At 45.7% G+C, this 18,948-nt stretch overlaps 1 protein-coding gene across 3 annotated transcripts in view; it reads right to left on the bottom strand.

Moving 5' to 3' along the window:
• The window catches only part of MLLT10 (MLLT10 histone lysine methyltransferase DOT1L cofactor), a 692,838-nt gene that overhangs the window by 325,195 nt on the left and 348,695 nt on the right, over positions 1–18,948 (bottom strand). For 2 of the 3 annotated variants that reach the window (XR_004538143.1, XM_033931325.1), the window contains exon 7: positions 6,469–6,562. The exons of the other annotated variant lie outside the window; for it this stretch is intronic. Coding sequence is in view for 1 of the 2 variants with exons in the window: in XM_033931325.1 (XP_033787216.1) it covers positions 6,469–6,562 (94 nt within the window). In the remaining variant the exon portion in view is untranslated. The remainder of the gene's footprint in view (positions 1–6,468; positions 6,563–18,948) is intronic. 3 annotated transcript variants of the gene reach the window in all.

Genomic DNA, 18,948 nt, shown 5'->3' with positions numbered 1-18,948 from the left:
GTAGAAGGTATGGCTCCCTGTTGTTGAGCTGAAGTAGAAGGGAGAACCAGGATTGCCTGGGCCACTGAGGAGCTATTAGAATCATGGTAGCATGATCGTTCTTGAGCTTGATAAGAGTCTTGAGAATGAGAGGGAATGGAGGGAACGCATACAGGAAGAGGTTCGTCCATTCCAGAAGGAAAGCATCTGCCTCGAGGCGATGAGGAGAGTATATCCTGGAGCAGAACTGAGGCGGTTTGTGGTTGTGGGGAGACGCAAAGAGATCTATTTGAGGAGCTTCCCACTGAGAAAAAATCTGATGAAGAGGCAAGGAATTGAGTGTCCATTTGTGAGATTGCAGAAGACGACTCAATTTTTTCCGCCAGACACTTTTTCTCTACTTGACGTAGACTGCTTTCAAGAAGGTGTTGTCATGGATCGTCCAGTCCCACACCTTTTGAGCTTCTTGACACAGAGGGAAAGATCCTGTTCCTCCCTGCTTGTTGACTTAGCACATGTAACCTGATTGTTTGACTGAATAAGAACTGCCTGGTCGTGAAGAAGATGCTGAAAAGCTTTGAGTGCACTGAAGATCGCTCTGAGTTCCAATAGATCGATATGACACTGACGATCCGTGCAGGGCCAGTGGCCTTGAGTACAGAGACGGTCGAGATGAGCTCCCCCAGCGTAGGTCGAGGATTCTTTCGTGAGGACCTTCTGATGAGGAGATGTCTGAAACAGTAAACCTCTGGAGAGATTGGAAGAGAGCATCAACCAGTGGAGAGACTGTCTCAAGGAAGGAGTGACTGTAATGTGTTCAGAGAGTGGGTCGCAAGCCTGCGCCCACTGAGATGTGAGGGTCCACTGAGGAATTCTTAGGTGAAGTCTGACAAAAGGAATCACGTGAATGGTTGAGGCAATGTGACCGAGTAATACCATCATGTGTCTCGCTAACAGTGAAGAAAGGGAAGACACTTTGTGGCAAAGCTAAAGAAGAGCATCCAGACGTTTCTAAGGAAGGAATGCTCTGAGTTGGATAGTGTACAGAACAGCTCCAATGAACTGCAGATTCTGAGAAGGTTGAAGGTGGGATTTGGGAAAGTTGATTTCGAATCCCAAGCTTTGTAGGAACCACGTAGTCCGTTGGGTCACTACAATAACCCACTGAGATATTAAACCTTTAATGAGCCAGTTGTCCAGGTACAGTAACACCTGAAGACCATGGTTCCGCAGAGCTTCTGCAACCACCACTAAGCACTTGGCGAACACTCTTGGAGATGTTGTCAGGATGAAAGGTAGCACTCTGTACTGAAAATTCAGATTCCCCACCTGAAATCTAAGGTACTGGCGGGAGGCTAGATGAATGGGAATGTGAGTGTAAACCTCCTTGAGATCTAGAGAACATAACCAATTGTTCTGATCTAAAACGGGATATAAGGATGCCAGGGACAACATGCGAAACCTTTCTTTGATCAAAAATTTGTTGAGGGCCCTGAGATCCAATATAGGCTGTAGATCGCCCATCTTCTTCGGAACTAGGAAGTAATGGGAGTAAAAAACCCTGCTCTGCTGTTCCAAGATAACTTCCTCGATGGCACGGAGATGAAGCAGAGCTTGAGCTTCCTGAAGAAGAAGAGCGGTTTGGGATGGATTGGAAGGATACTCTCTTGGACGATGCTCTGTTGGAATCTGAACAAAATGAAGAGAGTATCCTTCTCTGACTATTGACAGAACCCAGAGGTCGGATATAATGGTCTCCCATCGATGGCAAAAATGATGGAGATGACCTCCTATGGGAAGAGGGGAGGACAGAGGCAGAACAATGGAGGTTATGCTCTGTTTGAGACAGTCAAAAAGGCTGAAAACCTTTCGTGTAGCAGAAGGCTGAGATTTCTGTTACTTTTACTGTTGTTGTTTCTTAGGGGGTGCTCAAATGTAAGGAGCTGCCCTCGTAGGATAACGCATCTGAGAGGATGGAAGAGGCAGAAAAGGTTTAGGAGGAGCTGGCTTAGGTTTTGGTCTGACGATGGAAGCAAAAGATTTCTCATGCTCAGACAACTTCTTGGTGGTGGCCTCTATGGATTCATCAAAGAGGTCATTGCCTTCACAAGGAATATTGGCCAGACGATCCTGAATGTTGGGATCCATATCAATGGTGCGAAGGCCAGGCATAGCGGCGCATCGCTACCAAGAAAGTAGTGACCCTCGAGGATAATTCAAAGGCCTCATAAGAGGATTGAAGAAGGTGCAACCTGAGTTGTGCCAAGGTAGCAATGACTTGTTGGAACTCTAAAAGCCTGTGTTGACCAAGGTCTTTAGTAAAACCAGGGAATATATCAATAAAATACTTGAAATAAGTAGTAAAGATAAAATTATAATTTAAAACCCTGGAGGCCATCATTGAATTTTGATAAAAACAATGGCCAAACTTGTCAGGGGTGATTGTCAGGGAAGACATGAAGTCTGCAAACCAAGTGGAGCAAGCTTCATCCAAAGCAAGGCAAATCATAGGTTGCATACGCAGGAGTTTCGTCAGCCGTAAACCTGAAGTCATTATGCCACTGTATAGATCCATGGTGAGACCGCACCTGGAGTACTGTGTGCAATTCTGGAGGCCGCATTACCGCAAGGATGTGCTGAGACTGGAATCAGTCCAGAGGATGGTCTTGGGACTCAAGGAGCTCCCGTACAAGGAGCGGTTAGGGAAATTGCAGCTCTACTCACTCGAGGAACGTCGAGAGAGGGGAGACATGATCGAGACATTCAAGTATCTCACGGGCCGCATCGAGGTGGAAGAAGACATCTTCTTCTTCAAGGGTCCCGCAGCAACAAGGGGGCATTCGTGGAAAATCAGGGGTGGGAAACTGCACAGTGACACTAGGAAGTTCTTCTTCACTGAAAGGGTGGTTGATCGCTGGAATAGTCTTCCACTTCAGGTTATTGAAGTCAGCAGTGTGCCAGATTTTAAAGCCAGATGGGATAGACATGTGGGATCTATCCGCAAAGATAGATAGGGAGGGTCACTGGAGTGGGCAGACTTGATGGGCCGTGGCCCTTATCTGCCGTCTATTTCTATGTTTCTATGTCCATAGTCCTGGCCTCGCTGCCAGGAGGTACGATAGCATAGACCGGGGGTCGGCAACCTGCGGCTCCAGAGCCGCATGCGGCTCTTTTCCACCTTTGCTGCGGCTCCGGTAGTGTGTCACGCAGGCATGCACCTTACAAGTCCAGCGTCGCAGCGGGAAATAGCCATGCTGAGCAGTGAGCTCAGCACATACACAGATGAAAGCCTTGCTTGCTGATTGGTCCGGCGGCCCCGCCCCGCCGTGCCGCTGGACCAATCAGCAAGCAAGGCTTTCATCTGTGTAGTGCTGAGCTCACTGCTCAGCATGGCTATTTCCCGCCGCGACGCTGGACTTGTAAGGTGCCTGAAAAAGAAATCATCCTGGCCGGGGTCGGTGTCATGCTCCGGAGATCTACAGCCTTCCTATCTCCCTTCTACCTGCTTCCGGCCACATCCCCTGCTCCGCGGCTCTCTTCGGCAACTCAGCAGCAGCGATCGACACAAGCTTCTGACGTCGGGGCCTACCCTCTGCGAGTCCCGCTTGTTTCAACTTCCTTTTTCCACAAAGGCGGGACTCGTAGAGGGAAGGCCTCGATGTCGGCAGCTTGTCTTGATCACTGCTGCTGACGAGTTGCTGAAGAGAGCCGCGGAGCAGGGGGGTGTTGCCAGGTGCAGGTAGAAGGGAGAGGGCCAGGTGCAGGACTCGTGGGTGAGGGAGGAGAAGAGAGAGAGAAAGAGAGAGGGGAGGGAAACAAAAGGAAATCTTTCATACTGGGCTGGGCCAGAGTGGAGGGAGGGTGGAAAGATTCTAGCTACAGGGTGCAGTAACAAAGGAAAAGGGGGGGAAAGCTGAAAATGGAGATAGTGACACAAAGAAGAGAAAGGGTAAGCAGGACCTACTGAATAAGGATAGAGATACAGAGGGGACATGAAGAGGAGGTGAAATAGAGACATAGAAGTAATGCTGAAAAAGTGTGTGGGGGGGGAGATAAAGACATTGAAAGGGCAAATGGTGAACATGGCGTAAAGATAAGGACAGAGACAAATGAAGATTCTGAAAAAGTGGTGAGATAGGGATATAGGTGAGATGGACACAAAGAAGGGTGATGCTGGAAAATAGGTGGAATGGTAATTCTGACAGACACAGAAGGGAAATGCTGGATCAAGGAGAGATGGGGCTCAGGCTGGATGGAATGAGGAGAAATGCCTTGTTGGCCCGGAACTTCCTCTCCTACGTCAGAATTGACGTCAGGGAGCGGAATGCTGGTCAGCGCAACACTTCTGCAGGGAAAGCTTGGGACGGCGGTGGCTTGGGGGCTGTTCCCCGATTGCGGTGGCAGCAAACCGAGTGGCTTGGGGGAGGGCACGGAGACAGAAAGAAGGGGGAACAGGGAGACAGAAAGAAAAAGTTGGGGGAGAGAATGAGGTCTGGAGGAGAGGAAACATACAGGAGGCTGAAAGAAAGGAAGAAAGATTGGATGCACAGTCAGAAGAAGAAAGTGCAACCAGAGACTCATGAAATCACCAAATAGCAAAGGTAGGAAAAATGATTTTATTTTCAATTTAGTGATCCTGTATATAGCATTAAGATAAGAAACAATATATGCAGTGTTAGATTTGTTTTATAATGGTTTTGCGGCTCCAAGTTTTTTTTTCTTTTCGAAAACGGGTCCAAGTGGCTCTTTATGTCTTAAAGGTTGCAGACCCCTGGCATAGACCCTAGAAGTATGACTCCACTTTAAGGAAGATTCCACAAGAAAGGACTGATGAGATAGTTAGGAGTTCTCAAAGCCCTTGCAATGTACAGTTCTATACCTCGATTCCAGCTTGCCTGGAACAGCAGGAATTGCATAAGGAGTATCCAGGTTTCATTTGAAAGTCTGAGAAAGAAGTCTATTCAAAGGAAGTTTGAGAGACTCCGCAGGAGGCCAAGGCATACTCATTTCCTCTAAATACTCCTTAGAGTACTTAGAACCAGCGTGCAATTTAAGATTCAGGTCCTCAGCCATTTGACAGAGGAAGGATGAAAAGGACAATTGATCCGCGAGAGCATGGCCTCAGGAGGGACTCGAATTCGAGGCGCCTCGAGTGGAAAACAAAGGTGAGGCCTCTCTAGAGTACTGATATCCCAGTGAATAAACAGACTGGGGCGAGGCACTGGAATCAGCTCAGCCCTCAGGTTCTGCTACTGGTATCCTGTCTCGAGGAGTAGGAGGCCTCAAAGAACTGGAAGGCCTGGACGAGGAAGGCTTCTCTTTGGAGGAGGACCTGTGCCTCGATGAATGCCTCGATGAGGGTCACGACCGGCGGTGAGAGTGCTGCCTGTAAGCAGGTCTCGTATGAGGTCGAGTAGGCTTCGCCCTATGCTTCGAAACCGGCAATGCCTTAAATGAGGATATAAGGCTAGAAGCTGTAGATCGAAGTCCCACAGACTCTGTAGTTTGAATCGAGGAATTTCGAAGCACTTCCCAAGACTCGGCTCCTTGAATGGAGTGTAAGGATTCCAGATGAGACACTCACAAAGACTTGACTCCTTGCATAGAGTATGTAGATTCAGCTCGAGGCACAGGAAAGGACTCGACCTCTTGAGAGCCTGCTGAGTGCCTAGGCTGGACTGCAGGAAGCAGAGTCAAGGCAGGAGTATATTTAGTCAGTAACTGAACAAATTCCTGCTCTAAAATGGTCTGGATAGTAGCCTGCAATTGTGGATCCGAATCTGAAACTGGACCACTTGCTGAGGCTAAAGGCTCCGAGGTCAAAGAGGAAGTATGCTTTGACTTGGAAGAATGATGTTTGGGTTTCAAGCCCCAGACACTGAAAACACCAGCGGTGTGGGTTAGTGAGGGAGATCGCACACTGGCACTGGCTACACTTCTTGAAGCTCGTGACCAGCCAGATCATAGAAAGATAGCCACTGCCAAGTCAAAGCCCGCAGGCTGAGGACGTGTGACATGCCCCGCCAGTCACTTGGCGAAAAAAATTAACTTTTTTTTTTTTTTTAAAACAAAGACTAAAATAAAAGCACAGTGACACGGTAAGCCGCAGTGAGAGAAGGCACGATGTGAACTAAATTCAGCACAGAGCATCAAAGACGGACTCCTTGGCTCTGCGGAAAACTGAAAACTAAGGAGATGCGCCCTGTGCTGGGCGGGAAGGCACACGCGCATGCACGATGCGACAGACTCAAAACTTCTGAGTTTTCTACAAGCAAGTTTGCTTGCAAGGCTGTCTGCATCCGGGCTCCGTGGATGACGTCACCCACATGTGAGAATAGGCTGCCTGCTTGTCCTGGGATAAAACATATATGGATAAAGTTAGAATTTATTGTTACAGCAGACAGAATTATCTAGCATAACAAAGATTTCTAGTCACTCATAACTAGCACATTTGATCTTAAATATGTTAAATTGCACATAAATTCTTACCAATTTGCTAAAATGATATTTACAATAGCCACAGTACTGGACGTTATCCGCACCATTACCTTCTTCTTCACAAAGAAGTCCAGCAAGCTGAGCACTGAAATAAAAAATCAAGCACTAACTACTAGGAAAAATAATGTAAGATTTAGACCATTTTCATTTATTCCTAGCTCCTGTGATATCACAACCTTACTGCATGAGAGTTAAAGAATCACCGGCTAAATGTTCTTAAAATAGTCTACTGACAAGTTTAACAATGACAGGCAACATGATCCTAAAACATAAACATACATAAAAACTAAATGATGCAAAAAACGAATTTAACCTGCAAAGTATACAGTATATAATCTAATAAATATGTTTGATTGATTTATAAGGGAGGGTGCAATAAAGTTTAAAATCTTACAAATTCAAGGTTTATGCACAACTGATAAATCATAAATAATCTGTATAGATACTCCACTATCTGAACCGATATAACCTGAGGCTTTTCTTCCATTGAGATAGTGCTCTCAGTTCAGATAGCGGAGTACCTATACAGACTATTTATTATTTCTTACCCACTTTCACCAGATCATATATAGTAGTCCAACTGATAAATCAAGAATTGGCAACAGGTGTGCCAAACAGTGGCATATAAAAACCCTACGGACTAACAGGCTACTCCATCCTAAATGCTAACATCTTAAGAAGTTTCTCCTCCTATGCTTATCTCTCAAAAAAAGAGAGTAGGTTTTTACCTTGCCAATATCTTTTCTAGTAGACAGGTGTCATTTTGGAAAGTAGGTTATTCTCCCCATGCTCACGAGCTATGAAGGAATACACTCCATGTTTTCAACTCCTTCTACCAAGGGCTCTGCTGCCTTCAGTTTTTGTACCAAAATAGGTAACAGTGCTATATAGAAACACATAAGAAGAAGGGGTACAGGGAAATGCCCTCAAATACAGTGCTGTTCTGCACTGAAAGTATAACAAACATAATAATAATAGCTTTATTTATATCCAGTCATACCTTTCAGTTCAAGACGGTTTACAACAACAAAGAGCTGCAAGAATGCAGCTAAGTTACATCATGAGTATGAAATAGGAGGAAACAGAGAGGCGTGCAACATAGTTATATACAACAGGAACATGCCGGAAGATGTAGAGGAAAAATGATTAAGGAAGTTAAAAAAAATTTGTCAAATGGGTTTTCAGTGATCTTCTGAATTATTGGTATGACAAATGGTTAACGAATAAGTAACTTAGAGTACTGTTCCAGAATCCTGCTTGGAAGAAAAGTGTCTTGTCGAGGAATCTTTTGAATTTGCATCCTTTGGGAGTCGGAAAGGCGAATAGTAATGCTCTGCGTGAGAAGCGGCGTTTGTCTTGGAGAACAAAGTGATTCAGAAGGTAGGTGGGTGCCATCCCAAATAGTGTTTTGAAGCATAGGCAACCGATTTTGAAAATTATTTTGGCCTTGACTAGTAGCCAGTGCAGTTTTTATGAAATATGGGGTGATGTGGTCTGATTTTTTTCAAGCCAAAAATCAGTCGTATGGCTTGTTTTTGTTTTGTTCTTAATCTTTTGGTAGTATTTTTTGTAGGAACCTAGGTAGATGATGTTGCAATGGTCCAGCGAGCTTAGGATCAGTGATTGTACTAATAGTGTAAATGATGCGAAGACAAAGTATGATTTTATCATACGTAGTTTCCATAGCAGGTAGAAGCATTTTTTTTACTAAGATGTCAGTGTGGGCATCAAATGTCAGTTGCTGATCTAAGGTCACTCCAAGGATTTTTATACTGGGGTTAATAGGAAAGTTTCTCCCTTGTAAGCTGATTGATGGTTCTTTGTATTTGTTCATTGGGGTGGCCATAAATATTTTAGTTTTTTCAGGGTTTAGTTTTAGTTTGAAGTTTTTTGTCCATTGTTCTACCTGATTGATGATGGATGAAATGGTGTCTGGTTTTGGTTGATAGTGTAGAGAAGGGAATGATTGTGATGTCATCAGCGTATATGTACGTTTGGAGATTTAGTCTGGATAGTTCATGGCGTACTGAAAACATATATAGGTTGAACAGGGTAGGTGATAGTGAGGAGCCTTGCAAGACACCACAGGAGTTGGTCCATGATTGGGAATAGACTTGTTCATCGATGACCTGGTAGGAATGATTTTTTAGGAAGCCTTTGAACCAATTTAACACGTGGCTGGAGATGCCTATGGCATCTAGACAGCTTAGTAGTATGTCGTGGTCAAACACACTGCTAAGGTCGAATTGGAGATCTAGTGCATGATTCCCCAAACTGAGTACGTGGGTGATGTAAGTTTCAAGTTTATTTAAAATTTCTTATACCGCCCAATCAACCTTCTAGGCGGTGTACAAAATCATAAAAATATAAAAACATACTTTAGCTAAAATACAAATTTAAGCTGACAAAGCATCACCAAACAGTAACAATAACTTGCGAAGACTTTTAAAAACAAAGATAAACAGGAACAAAAGGTAAAAAGGCAAGAACTACAATAGTCAAAGTAAAAGAGAACAATTAGGGAAAAATCAATAGGAGGGGCTGCTATAAATAATGTTGAACTCAATTGCCCTTAAAAGGACAGTTAGGTCTCAAAGGCATGAAGAGAGAGAAATGTCTATAGCTTCATTTTAAAATTATGAAGAATTGATTCTTCACGTAAGTAATTTGGGATACTATTCCAGAGAGAAGGGGCGGTAACAGAGAAGATAGCAGACCTCATTGTATTTATATACTTCAGTGACGGAATAGAAAAAACGTTATTGGTTGTCAACCTTAGAGTCTTAGAAGGATTATAAGGGGTAAGAAGATTATTAATAAATTCGGGTTGATTGTTTTGTCTGGTCTTAAATGTTAACAGAAGAATTTTGTAAGTGATTCCGAGTTCCACTGGCAACCAGTGGGTTTCTTGCAAGAGGGGGGTAATATGGTTGGATTTCATTGCATTGAATATAATCTTTACAGCGGTGTTCTGTATTATCTGGAGTCTTCTTATTTCTTTTTTAGTTATGCCTTTATAAAGGGCATTACAATAGTCAATGCACGAAATAATGAGAGAATGAATGAAGATGTTCAAAGACGCAGTATCTAATAGTTTGGATAATGACCTGATCATACTTAGCCGATAAAAGCAACGTTGGACCACTGTATTAATATGAAGATGATAATTAAATTTACTAAAGTGACTCCAAGTAATTTGAGTGAAGATACGATTTTAATAGGTTGAGACTATGGAGGCTATGTTTCGGTGCTGTAGTGTGTGCGGAATCCAGATTGATATTTGAGCAATATTGAGAATTTTTCCCGGTAGTTTGTTAGATCAGTGTTGATCAGGCCTTCCATCAATTTGGTGAAGAGGCCAGTTTTGGCTACGGTCTGTAGTTGGTGATTGTTGATATGGGATCGTTGTGGTTTTTCACGATGGGTGTGATGAGGATGTGGCCGAGGTCAGTTGGAAATTCACCGTTAGACAGTAGGAGAGTGATCCAGTCGAAAAGCATTGCCTTGAAGGATGTGAGGACTGAATTCATGATTATGGGTGGGCAGTTGTCTAGGTAGCAGTAGGAACTGGCATATTTTTTGTAAATCTTGAGAAATTGGAACCAGTTAGGGTTTTTAAAGTGATTCTAGTACCTGTCTTCTCGGTTTGTATCTGTGTGTGGGGTCAATGGGGAGGGGGGGTAGTTGAGAAGGGAGTCTTAGAAGGAGGCTCTTAGTTTGAGAACTTTTGTTTTGAAGTAAAAGGCAAAGTTCTCTGAAGATGGTAATACTGGGTGGAGGAAGATCTTTTGAGATGGTCTATCTCAAATAAGGTTTTAATTAATCGAGAGTTCTTTGCTATTAGTTGTGGAAGATCCTATTTTATTAGAGAAGGTATGCCGTTTTTCTTTGATGGTTCTCTTGTACTCATTTATCTTAGATCTCCTTATTGCTTTATCCTTTTTGTTCTTTGTTTTGTTCCATATTCTTCCTAGTTGTCGTGCCTTTTGTTTTAGTATTGTTAATTCCGTGTCGTACCAGCCATCTATTATGTGGCGTCTCTTTTTTCCTTTCTTTAGGGGTACAATTTTGTCTAAAATTTGGTTGCTAATGTTGGCCCAATTAGAGTTGAACTTCTTTTCAGTGTTAAAATTGAATAGTGTGTCAAAGTGGGACCAGAATTCTGTAGGATTTGGAGGTCTAAAGCTTGTGATCGGATTGTTCTTTCTGTATTTTATTGTTCAGTTGGGGTGTGTATTGTTCCAGAGGATCTGAAAGTTAGCCATCAGATGGTCCGACCAGATGGTGTCGGTCCAGGTTACATTTGTTAAGTTGATGTGGGAGGAGGAGGGGACTTTGGACGAGAAGGAGATTAAATCTAAATGGTGACCTTTCTGGTGGGTGGTGGACGGAGTAGGGGTAAAGAATCCTAGGGATGTTAAGAAAGAGAATAAGAGGGGCATAATCAAAAGGGACGTCTAAGTCTGTTTACGTCCATATCGCAAGTCATCCAAAGTTAAAAAGAGCCTAAGACACATTTTTGAAAGATGTCCAACTTATTTTACTTTCGAAAAACGTCTAATTATACGTCCTGCCGATCTGATCGTCCAAGCCGCTAAATCGTCCATCTTAATACCACATTTCCGTCCAACTTTCCGTCAAAGTCCAGAACGCCTAGAACAAGCCCTGTTGGACGTGGGAGGAGTCTGCAAAGTGATGGACTGCACACCCAGACATGCCACCTAAATAATGGGGTACCTTACAGGGCACTGCTGTGAACTTCACAAAAAGGGTGCCATGGCTTTTCCTCACTACAGCTCCCTTATAGGTGACGGTGAGCCCCCCAAACCACCTCAAGAATCCCCTAGACCCACTTATCTACCACCCCAATAGCCCTTATGGCTGCAGGAGCCACTTATATGCCAGTCAAAAAGGGTTTTTGGGGTGTATAGGGGAGTGCACATGTTTAAGTATCAATGCAGTGATTACAGGGGCTTATGGGCATGGGTTCTCCTCTCTATGGGACCCTAACCCACCCCCAAGATGACTTAAGCAGCCTCTGGGCTGGAAGACTAGGCTTTTCTATGCCAGGCAGCCAGGTGATGATGGTCTGGAGGCTGAAATTTAAAGTTGTGAATAAAATTTTTATGGGAGGGGGGTTGGTGATCACTGGGGTAGTGTGTGGGGGTCTGTGCTATGTGTTTGCAGTGCTTATCTGGTGAGTTTACGTGGGTTTTTGTGACTTAGGCCATGTTTTACATGGTCTAAGTCACAACGTCCAAGTTCCGTCTAGGCTCTGTTGTTAAACTTTCGGTTATACATGCTGTACAACTAAGTCTAGCCGGCCCACGTCCCGTCCAATTCCCGCCCTCAACACGCTTCCCAAAATGCCCTGTTTAGCTTTGGACGTTGAGCGGCACTATGAAGGTCGTTTTTAAATATGTACAAAACCCGGTTTTATTATCAGCGCTTGGACATTTTTGAGAAATGTTCGTCCAAGTGCCGACTTAGGCCGGTTTTTGGACATTTTTCTCTTTCGATTATGAGCCCCAGTCTTTTACTGTGGAGATGTCTTGTTGCTCTAGGTGGAGGTTGATGTCACCAAGTAACAGATTGTATTTGTCCTTGGATGAGTTAAGTAGGAGGAATTCACAGAAGTCCTCGCTGGCTTTATTCCATTTGTTTGAAGAGGATGTAAAATAGAGTGGTAATTAGGTTGTTTGTAAGATCAGGCTTCGAGAGGTCGCAGGAAAATATTTCTAAATGTTCCGTTGTTTTGGAGTCTGTGATCTTGAAGTTGAAGTGATCTCTAAAGATAATGACAATACCACCTCCTCTTCTAGAGTTTCTGGAGAGAGGAATAATTTTGTAGCCATTAGGTAGGATATCATTGATAATTATGTCGATGTCTAATATAAGCCAGGTTTCAGTCAAGAATAGTATGTCTTTCTGAGTTTCATTAGCCATTCTTTTACTAATTGGGCTTTGTTTCTGATTGTTTGCGAGTCTGGTATGTAGAGTTCAGTGAAGGTGGGTTCTGTGAGAGTAATATTTTTCTACAGGTGTTGTCTTTTGAAGTTGGTTTTGGAGGGGTCGCGGGTGGTGTGTATTACTTGGATTGGAAAGGGTCCTGGGTCTGAACAATCGCTGCGGGGAAGATATGGCTGATGGTAAGTTGTCAAATCTTACTTGCCTGTAGTAGGAGTGGTGGTCAGACTCACCGGTCTGTAGTTTCTCGGATCTCCCCTTGAACCTTTTTTGAAGATACGCGTAACATTCGCCACATTCGTCTTCCAGAATCTTTCCCGATTTGATTGACAGATTGGCTATTAGTTGAAGCAGTTCAACTATAGTCCCTTTCAGTTCCTTGATGACCCTCGGATGGATGCCATCCAGTCCCGGGGATTTATCGCTCTTAAGCCTATCGATCTGCCTGCATACCTCTTCTAGACTGACCATCAACCCTGCCAGTTTCCCATCTTCGTTTCCAGCATATAGTCTGATGGGTTCCAGTATGCTGTGTATATCCTCTTTGGTAAATACAGATGCAAAAAATGCGTTCAGTTTGTCAGTGGCTGCTTTGTCCTCCTTTAGTACTCCCTTTATTCCATGGTCATCCAACAGTTCCACCACTTCCTTCGTGGGTCTTTTCCCCTTAATATATCGAAAAAACGGCTTGAAGTTTTTCGCCTCCTTGGCTATTTTTTCCTCGTAGTCTCTTTTGGCCCCTTTTACTGCCTTATGGCACCTGCGTTGATGTTGTTTGTGCTTATTCCAGTTTTTGTCCATTCTTGACCTTTTCCATTCCTTAAATGAAGTTTTCTGGTCTCTGATCGCTTCCTTCACCTCTACAGTGAGCCACACCAGTTCCTTGTTCTTTTTCCTCTTGGATCCCTTGTTGATACGGGGTATATATAGATTTTGCGCCTCAGTGACTGTGTTCTTAAAAAGGGACCAAGCTGATTGTGGACATGAAAGTGGAAGGAGTTGGGCATGTATTCTTAGATAGGGTTAGGCAAGCATTGTATTGGTTGAGTAGCCAAAGAGTAAGGCCCAGTAGACTGGTATGGGTGAGTTGTATTGCTTCTCGATCACTTTGCAAAGGCACGTATTAGGCACGTCGATAGAGTCTCGGTGCAGTGAGAGGGCAATCGACCTTTAAGGGCTGGAGAGAGGCAGGCTGGTTCCGGGGAGGGCAGGGAAAGGGCTACTCGCACAAAAGATTGCAAAGATGAAGTCTCAGTACAGTAAGGGGGGACGACTGGCCTCCCTTACCCTCACTGTGCTGAGGGTTTGAGCTGAGCGCTGGAAGCTGAAGAGAAGCAAGGCTGGCTCTGGGGAAGAAGGGGTGTGTGGCTTCCCGCTAAAGAAAAAATTTCAAAATGGAGAGTCTCAGTGCAGTGAGGGACGGCTGTCTCCCTTCCCCTCACTGTGCTGAAGATTGCAATGGAGCAATCCAAACTTCGGAATAACCATACCAATCAGAAACATTTATGGAGTTCAAACATTTCCCAATGTGCTATAGCAAAACATTATTCTTCATACCCATTTTGACTTCAACTGTCTGAGAGTAGAAAAGGAGAATGGAAACTTGTATACTGCCTTTTTGTGGCTTTGACATTCAAATGACATTTATAGGCAGATAGGCAGAGAAATAACTCAAAGGGCGGGGGTCCAGAATGACACACCAACAGTGCCTACTAAAAAAGATATTAGCAATGGAAAGAACCTAATCTCTTTTTCTATTGCAACAGGTATGTCATTCTGGATAGCAGGGACATATAAAAGCAGTCCCCAAAATCAAGGGTGGGACTTCCTCACCTGCTCGTAACAATGAGGACCCAAATACGGTGCTGCGAAGTCCACTCTATAGAACGTGGAAAACATATGCAGTGTGGACCAGGTCAATGCTCTACGAATCTCTTCAAGCAAAATAGTCCAAGCTTCTGCCCATAAAGAAGCCATGCTGCTTGTCAAATGCATTTCCAAGGAGACTGGTGATTCTATCTTTAAAAGGTAGCCTTGGACGTCGGTCTATGCATCAAACATGACTGGTGAGAACAAACAGATGGTCAGACAGTTGGAACTCATTAGTAACCCTCTAGATAGTGTAAGAGGCTTCCCCTCACATTCAGGTTTCTTAATGTCTAACCCTTTTTCTTTAACTTTATGGTCTGGAATGCTGGCAATCTTGATTGACATGAAACGGTGAAACAACCTTCAGCAAAAAAGACAGGATTGTGCATAAGGAAACTCCCACCTTCATGAACTTGAGGAAGGGCTCCCTGCTTGACAGCGCTTGCAGCTCCAAGATTGTTCTCGTTGACGTAATGGCCATGAAAAGAATGGTCTAGAGCAGTGTTCTTCAACCACCGGTCCATGGACCAGTGCCGGTCCACTGAAATTTCCTGGCGGTCCACAGGGCCAGCATGTGCATCAGGCCCAAAACAGTGTTCTTCAACCGCCGGTCCACGGTATGATTGATGCGGCGTTATCTTCGAGCCAGTTCCCTCTTCCTAACTGATTCAGTGCACAAAGCCATGGGCAGTGGCTCCTACGGGCATCCAGCACCTGAACCGGAAGCCTTCTCTCTGACGTTGCAGCGTCAAAGGGAAGGCTTCCAGATGAGGCATGGGACGTGTAAGGTGCAATTAGTACTATTATGGGGGTGGGGTCTGGGTGGAGATTGGGTAGAGATGGGTGGATCTGGCCCAGTATTCTTCAACTGCCGGTCCACGGACCGATGCCGGTCCACAGAATAATTCTTTTATTTCTGACGGTCCATAGGTGTAAAAAGGTTGAAAAAACACTTGTCTAGAGCAGGGGTGCCCAATAGGTCGATGGCGATCGACCTGTAGATCGCTAAGGCAAAGTGAGTTGATCACGGAGCCCATCCCGGGCTCCGTGATTGACTCACTTTGCCTTGGCGATCTACCGGGCTGATCAGCCTTCCTCTCCCCGACGTCAATTCTGTCATCAGAGAGGAAGTTTGGGCCAGCTAATCTCTGCCTGGCTGGGCCAGAACTTCCTCTCCAACGGCAGAATTGAAGTCGGGGAGAAGAATGCTGGTTGGCCCGATGCAGGGAATCAGGGAGAGCTTGGGGTGGGGTCGGAGAAAAATTAGTTCCCATGTCATTCTCTAGTCACAATTACCCAGCTGGATTATTTGGAGGGGCATGCCCCTTGACAATGCTTGCGGACAGAGCCACTAGTCCATCTTGGCCAGGCAACCGGCAAATTCCAGTGACCACCGAGATAGAAACAGATGCTGGAGAGTAAACACATGTGAGCCTACGCCCAGGGACCTCATCTATTGTGGCTATCCTGGAACCTAGTACTTGGAAGTAGTGGAACGCGGATGGAGTTCGAATGGCCAGCAAGATCGTTATCTGAGTGCAAAGTTTTGGACAGTGTGCCTTAGGTAGATAGGCACGGCCATATGCCGTTCTGCCATATCAAAAAAAATCCCAGGAATTCCAGAGATTGTGATTGAATCAGTTGGCTCTTTCAGAAATTCACTCTCCAACCCTGGATCTAAAGCAGTGTCTCTCAAACTTTTTCGGGCCGGGCACACTAAAGGTAGTGGCCACGGCTTGAGGCACCCAAAAGTAAGCGGATGTCGCCATGATGACATCATGCACATGCGTGACATCATCACGCTGACATTCACACATACGCAGAGGCCTTCCAGACAAGGCCCTGAAATGCCAGTAGGGCGTGCCAGCAGGGAAGTTTAACAAATGTCAACTGAGTACCCCCAACCACAGAACTCCGAAAACTCAACCCTAGACCCATCTAAGCTCTTCCCCATATCTTACCCCCTTTATTAATTGTAATGCAATTTTCTCCATTCATTTTTCATATACACAGCAGATATAAATTCTCAAAACTGACACATTTCAATCACTATATTGAAAATAAAATCATTTTCCCTACCTTTGTTGTCTGGTGACTTTATTTTTCTGTGCTTTTAACTATGTTTCCAGGGCCTTCTTATCCATTGACTGTTTTTCTCTCCATCTTCATTTTCTGCCTTGCATCTTTGGCATTAACTTAACATTCAATTTTTCTGCTTTCTTCTCAAAATGTACGTTTCCATGTCTTCCCTTCCTATCTCTCTCTCTCCTTCCCTCCCTATTTCCATGGTCTGACATCTCTCTCCTTCCCTCCATCCCCCTCAGTGGTCCGACATCTCTTTCCTTCCTTTCCCCCCTTCCCAGTCTGGCATCTCTCTCCTCTCCTTCCCATAATCTGGCATCTCTTTTTACTACTACTATTATTATTTCTACTAGTGTTTAAGCCTGTTACATTAACGGGTGCTAGAATATATGCCTGTCTGTCTTTCTTTATTTATGTCTCTCTCCCTGTTCCCATCTCTTTCTTCCTTCCTTTCTGTCTCTCTCCCTCCTGCTATTTTTCTCTCTCTCTCCCTGGCCTCCTTTGTCTGTCTGTATTTCTTTCTGTCTCTCCTCCCCCCCCACTTTCCTTTGCAGAAGCAGCAGCGGTATTTTCGTTCCCCTCCAGGTCCCTGTGAAGCCCCCCCCACACTTTCCTTTGCAGAAACAGCAGCAGTATTTCCGTTCCCCTCCAGGTCCCTGTGAAGCCCCCCACACACACACACACTTTCCTTTAAGAACATAAGAACATAAGCAGTGCCTCCGCCGGGTCAGACCATAGGTCCATCCTGCCTGGCAGTCCGTTCCCGCTCCTGAAGAGCAGCCTGTGATGGTGTCCGGCTTTAGCGAACCTCGCAGGCCGCTCTCCAGCCTCGGTAGCACGTTCCCTCTGACGCACGGGATCGCGTCAGAGGGAACGTGCTACCGAGGCTGGAGAGCGGCCTGCGAGGTTCGCTAAAGCCGGCCACCATCGCAGGCTGCTCTTTACAGGAGGATCAGCAGCTGCGGCGGCGAATGAGGGCCAAGGTGTGTTCCCTGCCGAGGACGCGGCAGGAAGAGAGCTTGCCTGGCTTCCAGCGTGAGTGAGGGTGGGAGGAGGGGAATGATCAGAGTGATCATTGGCCGGGTTCTAAAATGGAACACGGCCACGGATCACACACCACGGTGGCAGTAATCACGCTTTTTTAAAAGCGCATGCGCCGCTAACCTTTTATTATATAGGATAGCGTTACCAGACTCCCCTCATTCCATTCTATTCCCTGGTCTGATATCTCTCACTTCCTTTAATCAACTCTCCTCCCCCAGTGTAACATTTCTCTTTCCCTTCCTCCTTTCTGCCCCCTGCAGTCCATCTCCCTTCCCTTCCTCCTTTCTGGCTCTCCTCCCAGTCCAACATTTTTTCTCTCTTCCTCCTGTATGCTTCTTCTCTGGTTCTACTTCCCTCCCCCAACCAACATCTCTCTCTCCCTCCATGAGCCCAACTTTTCATTCTCTGCCCTCTTCCCTTTCCCCAAAGTGTAACATTTCTCTTTCCTGTCCTCCCCATCCATCTCGCCCTCTCCATGAGTCCAACACTTTCTCCCTCTGTCTTTGCCTCTTCCCTCGAGTGGCATCCCTCCATCCCACCCCCAACCCAATATGCTCTCTCCCCATGCACCATCTCACTCTCCCCTCCAGTATGTTGCACCTTTCTTTTCTCTCCCTTTCTGCTAGGTCCAGCAGCACCTCTTCTCCATTCCTTTTTCCTCCCCCTGTCCAGCAGTACCTCTTCCCTCCATCCAGCAGTACCCCTTCTCCCTTCCCTCCTCCCCGTCCAGCAGTACCCCTACTCCCTTCCCTTCTCCCCCTGTCCAGCAGTATCCCCTTCTCCCTTCCCTCCTCCCCTTGTCCAGCAGTACCACTTCTCCCTTCCCTCCTCCCCTTGTCCAGCAGTACTTCTCCCTTCCCTGCTCCCCATGTCCAGCAGTACCCATTTTCCCTTCCCTCCTCCTCTGTCCAGCATAACCACTTCTCCCTTCCCTCCTCCCCCTGTACAGCAGTACCCCTTCTACCTTCCTTCCTCCCCCCATATCCAGCAGTGTCCCTTCTCCCTTTCCTCCTCCCCTGTCCAGAATTACCACGTCTCCCTTCCCTCCTCCCCCCCTGTCCAGCAGTACCACTTCTGCCTTACCTGCTTCCCATGTTCAGCAGTACCCCTTCGCCCTTCCCTTTTTCCCTGTCCAGCATACCTCTCCTCTCTCTAGGCTAGCGGCAGCTCACTGTGTGGTTTTAACTTCAACACACAGCTGTTGCTAGCAGTAGTTTAGCCGCAGTTTCATCAGGCAGCCTTGGGGCTTTGCTAGGCCAGCCCGCTTCGATGATGCAATGCGGGCTGGCCTAGCAGAGGACCTGAGGCTGCTTGATGAAACTGCGGCTAAACTACTGCTAGCGATAGCTGTGTGGTAAAATTAAAACCACACAGAGCTGCTGATGCTGCTGGTCCGAGAGTGCAGAGAGAAGTCGAAGGCAGGAGTCCCGGAAGACATGCGTCCAAAAGTCAGTCCCAGTAGGAGAAGTCAGTTGACACAGGTGCCGGAGCTTCTCTTCCTGCCCAGTG

Source organism: Geotrypetes seraphini, chromosome 2, assembly GCF_902459505.1.
Source record: "Geotrypetes seraphini chromosome 2, aGeoSer1.1, whole genome shotgun sequence".
Lineage (NCBI taxonomy): Eukaryota > Metazoa > Chordata > Amphibia > Gymnophiona > Dermophiidae > Geotrypetes > Geotrypetes seraphini.
Note: the sequence above shows the minus strand (reverse complement) of the source record. Positions and strands in the feature narration are given on the sequence as shown.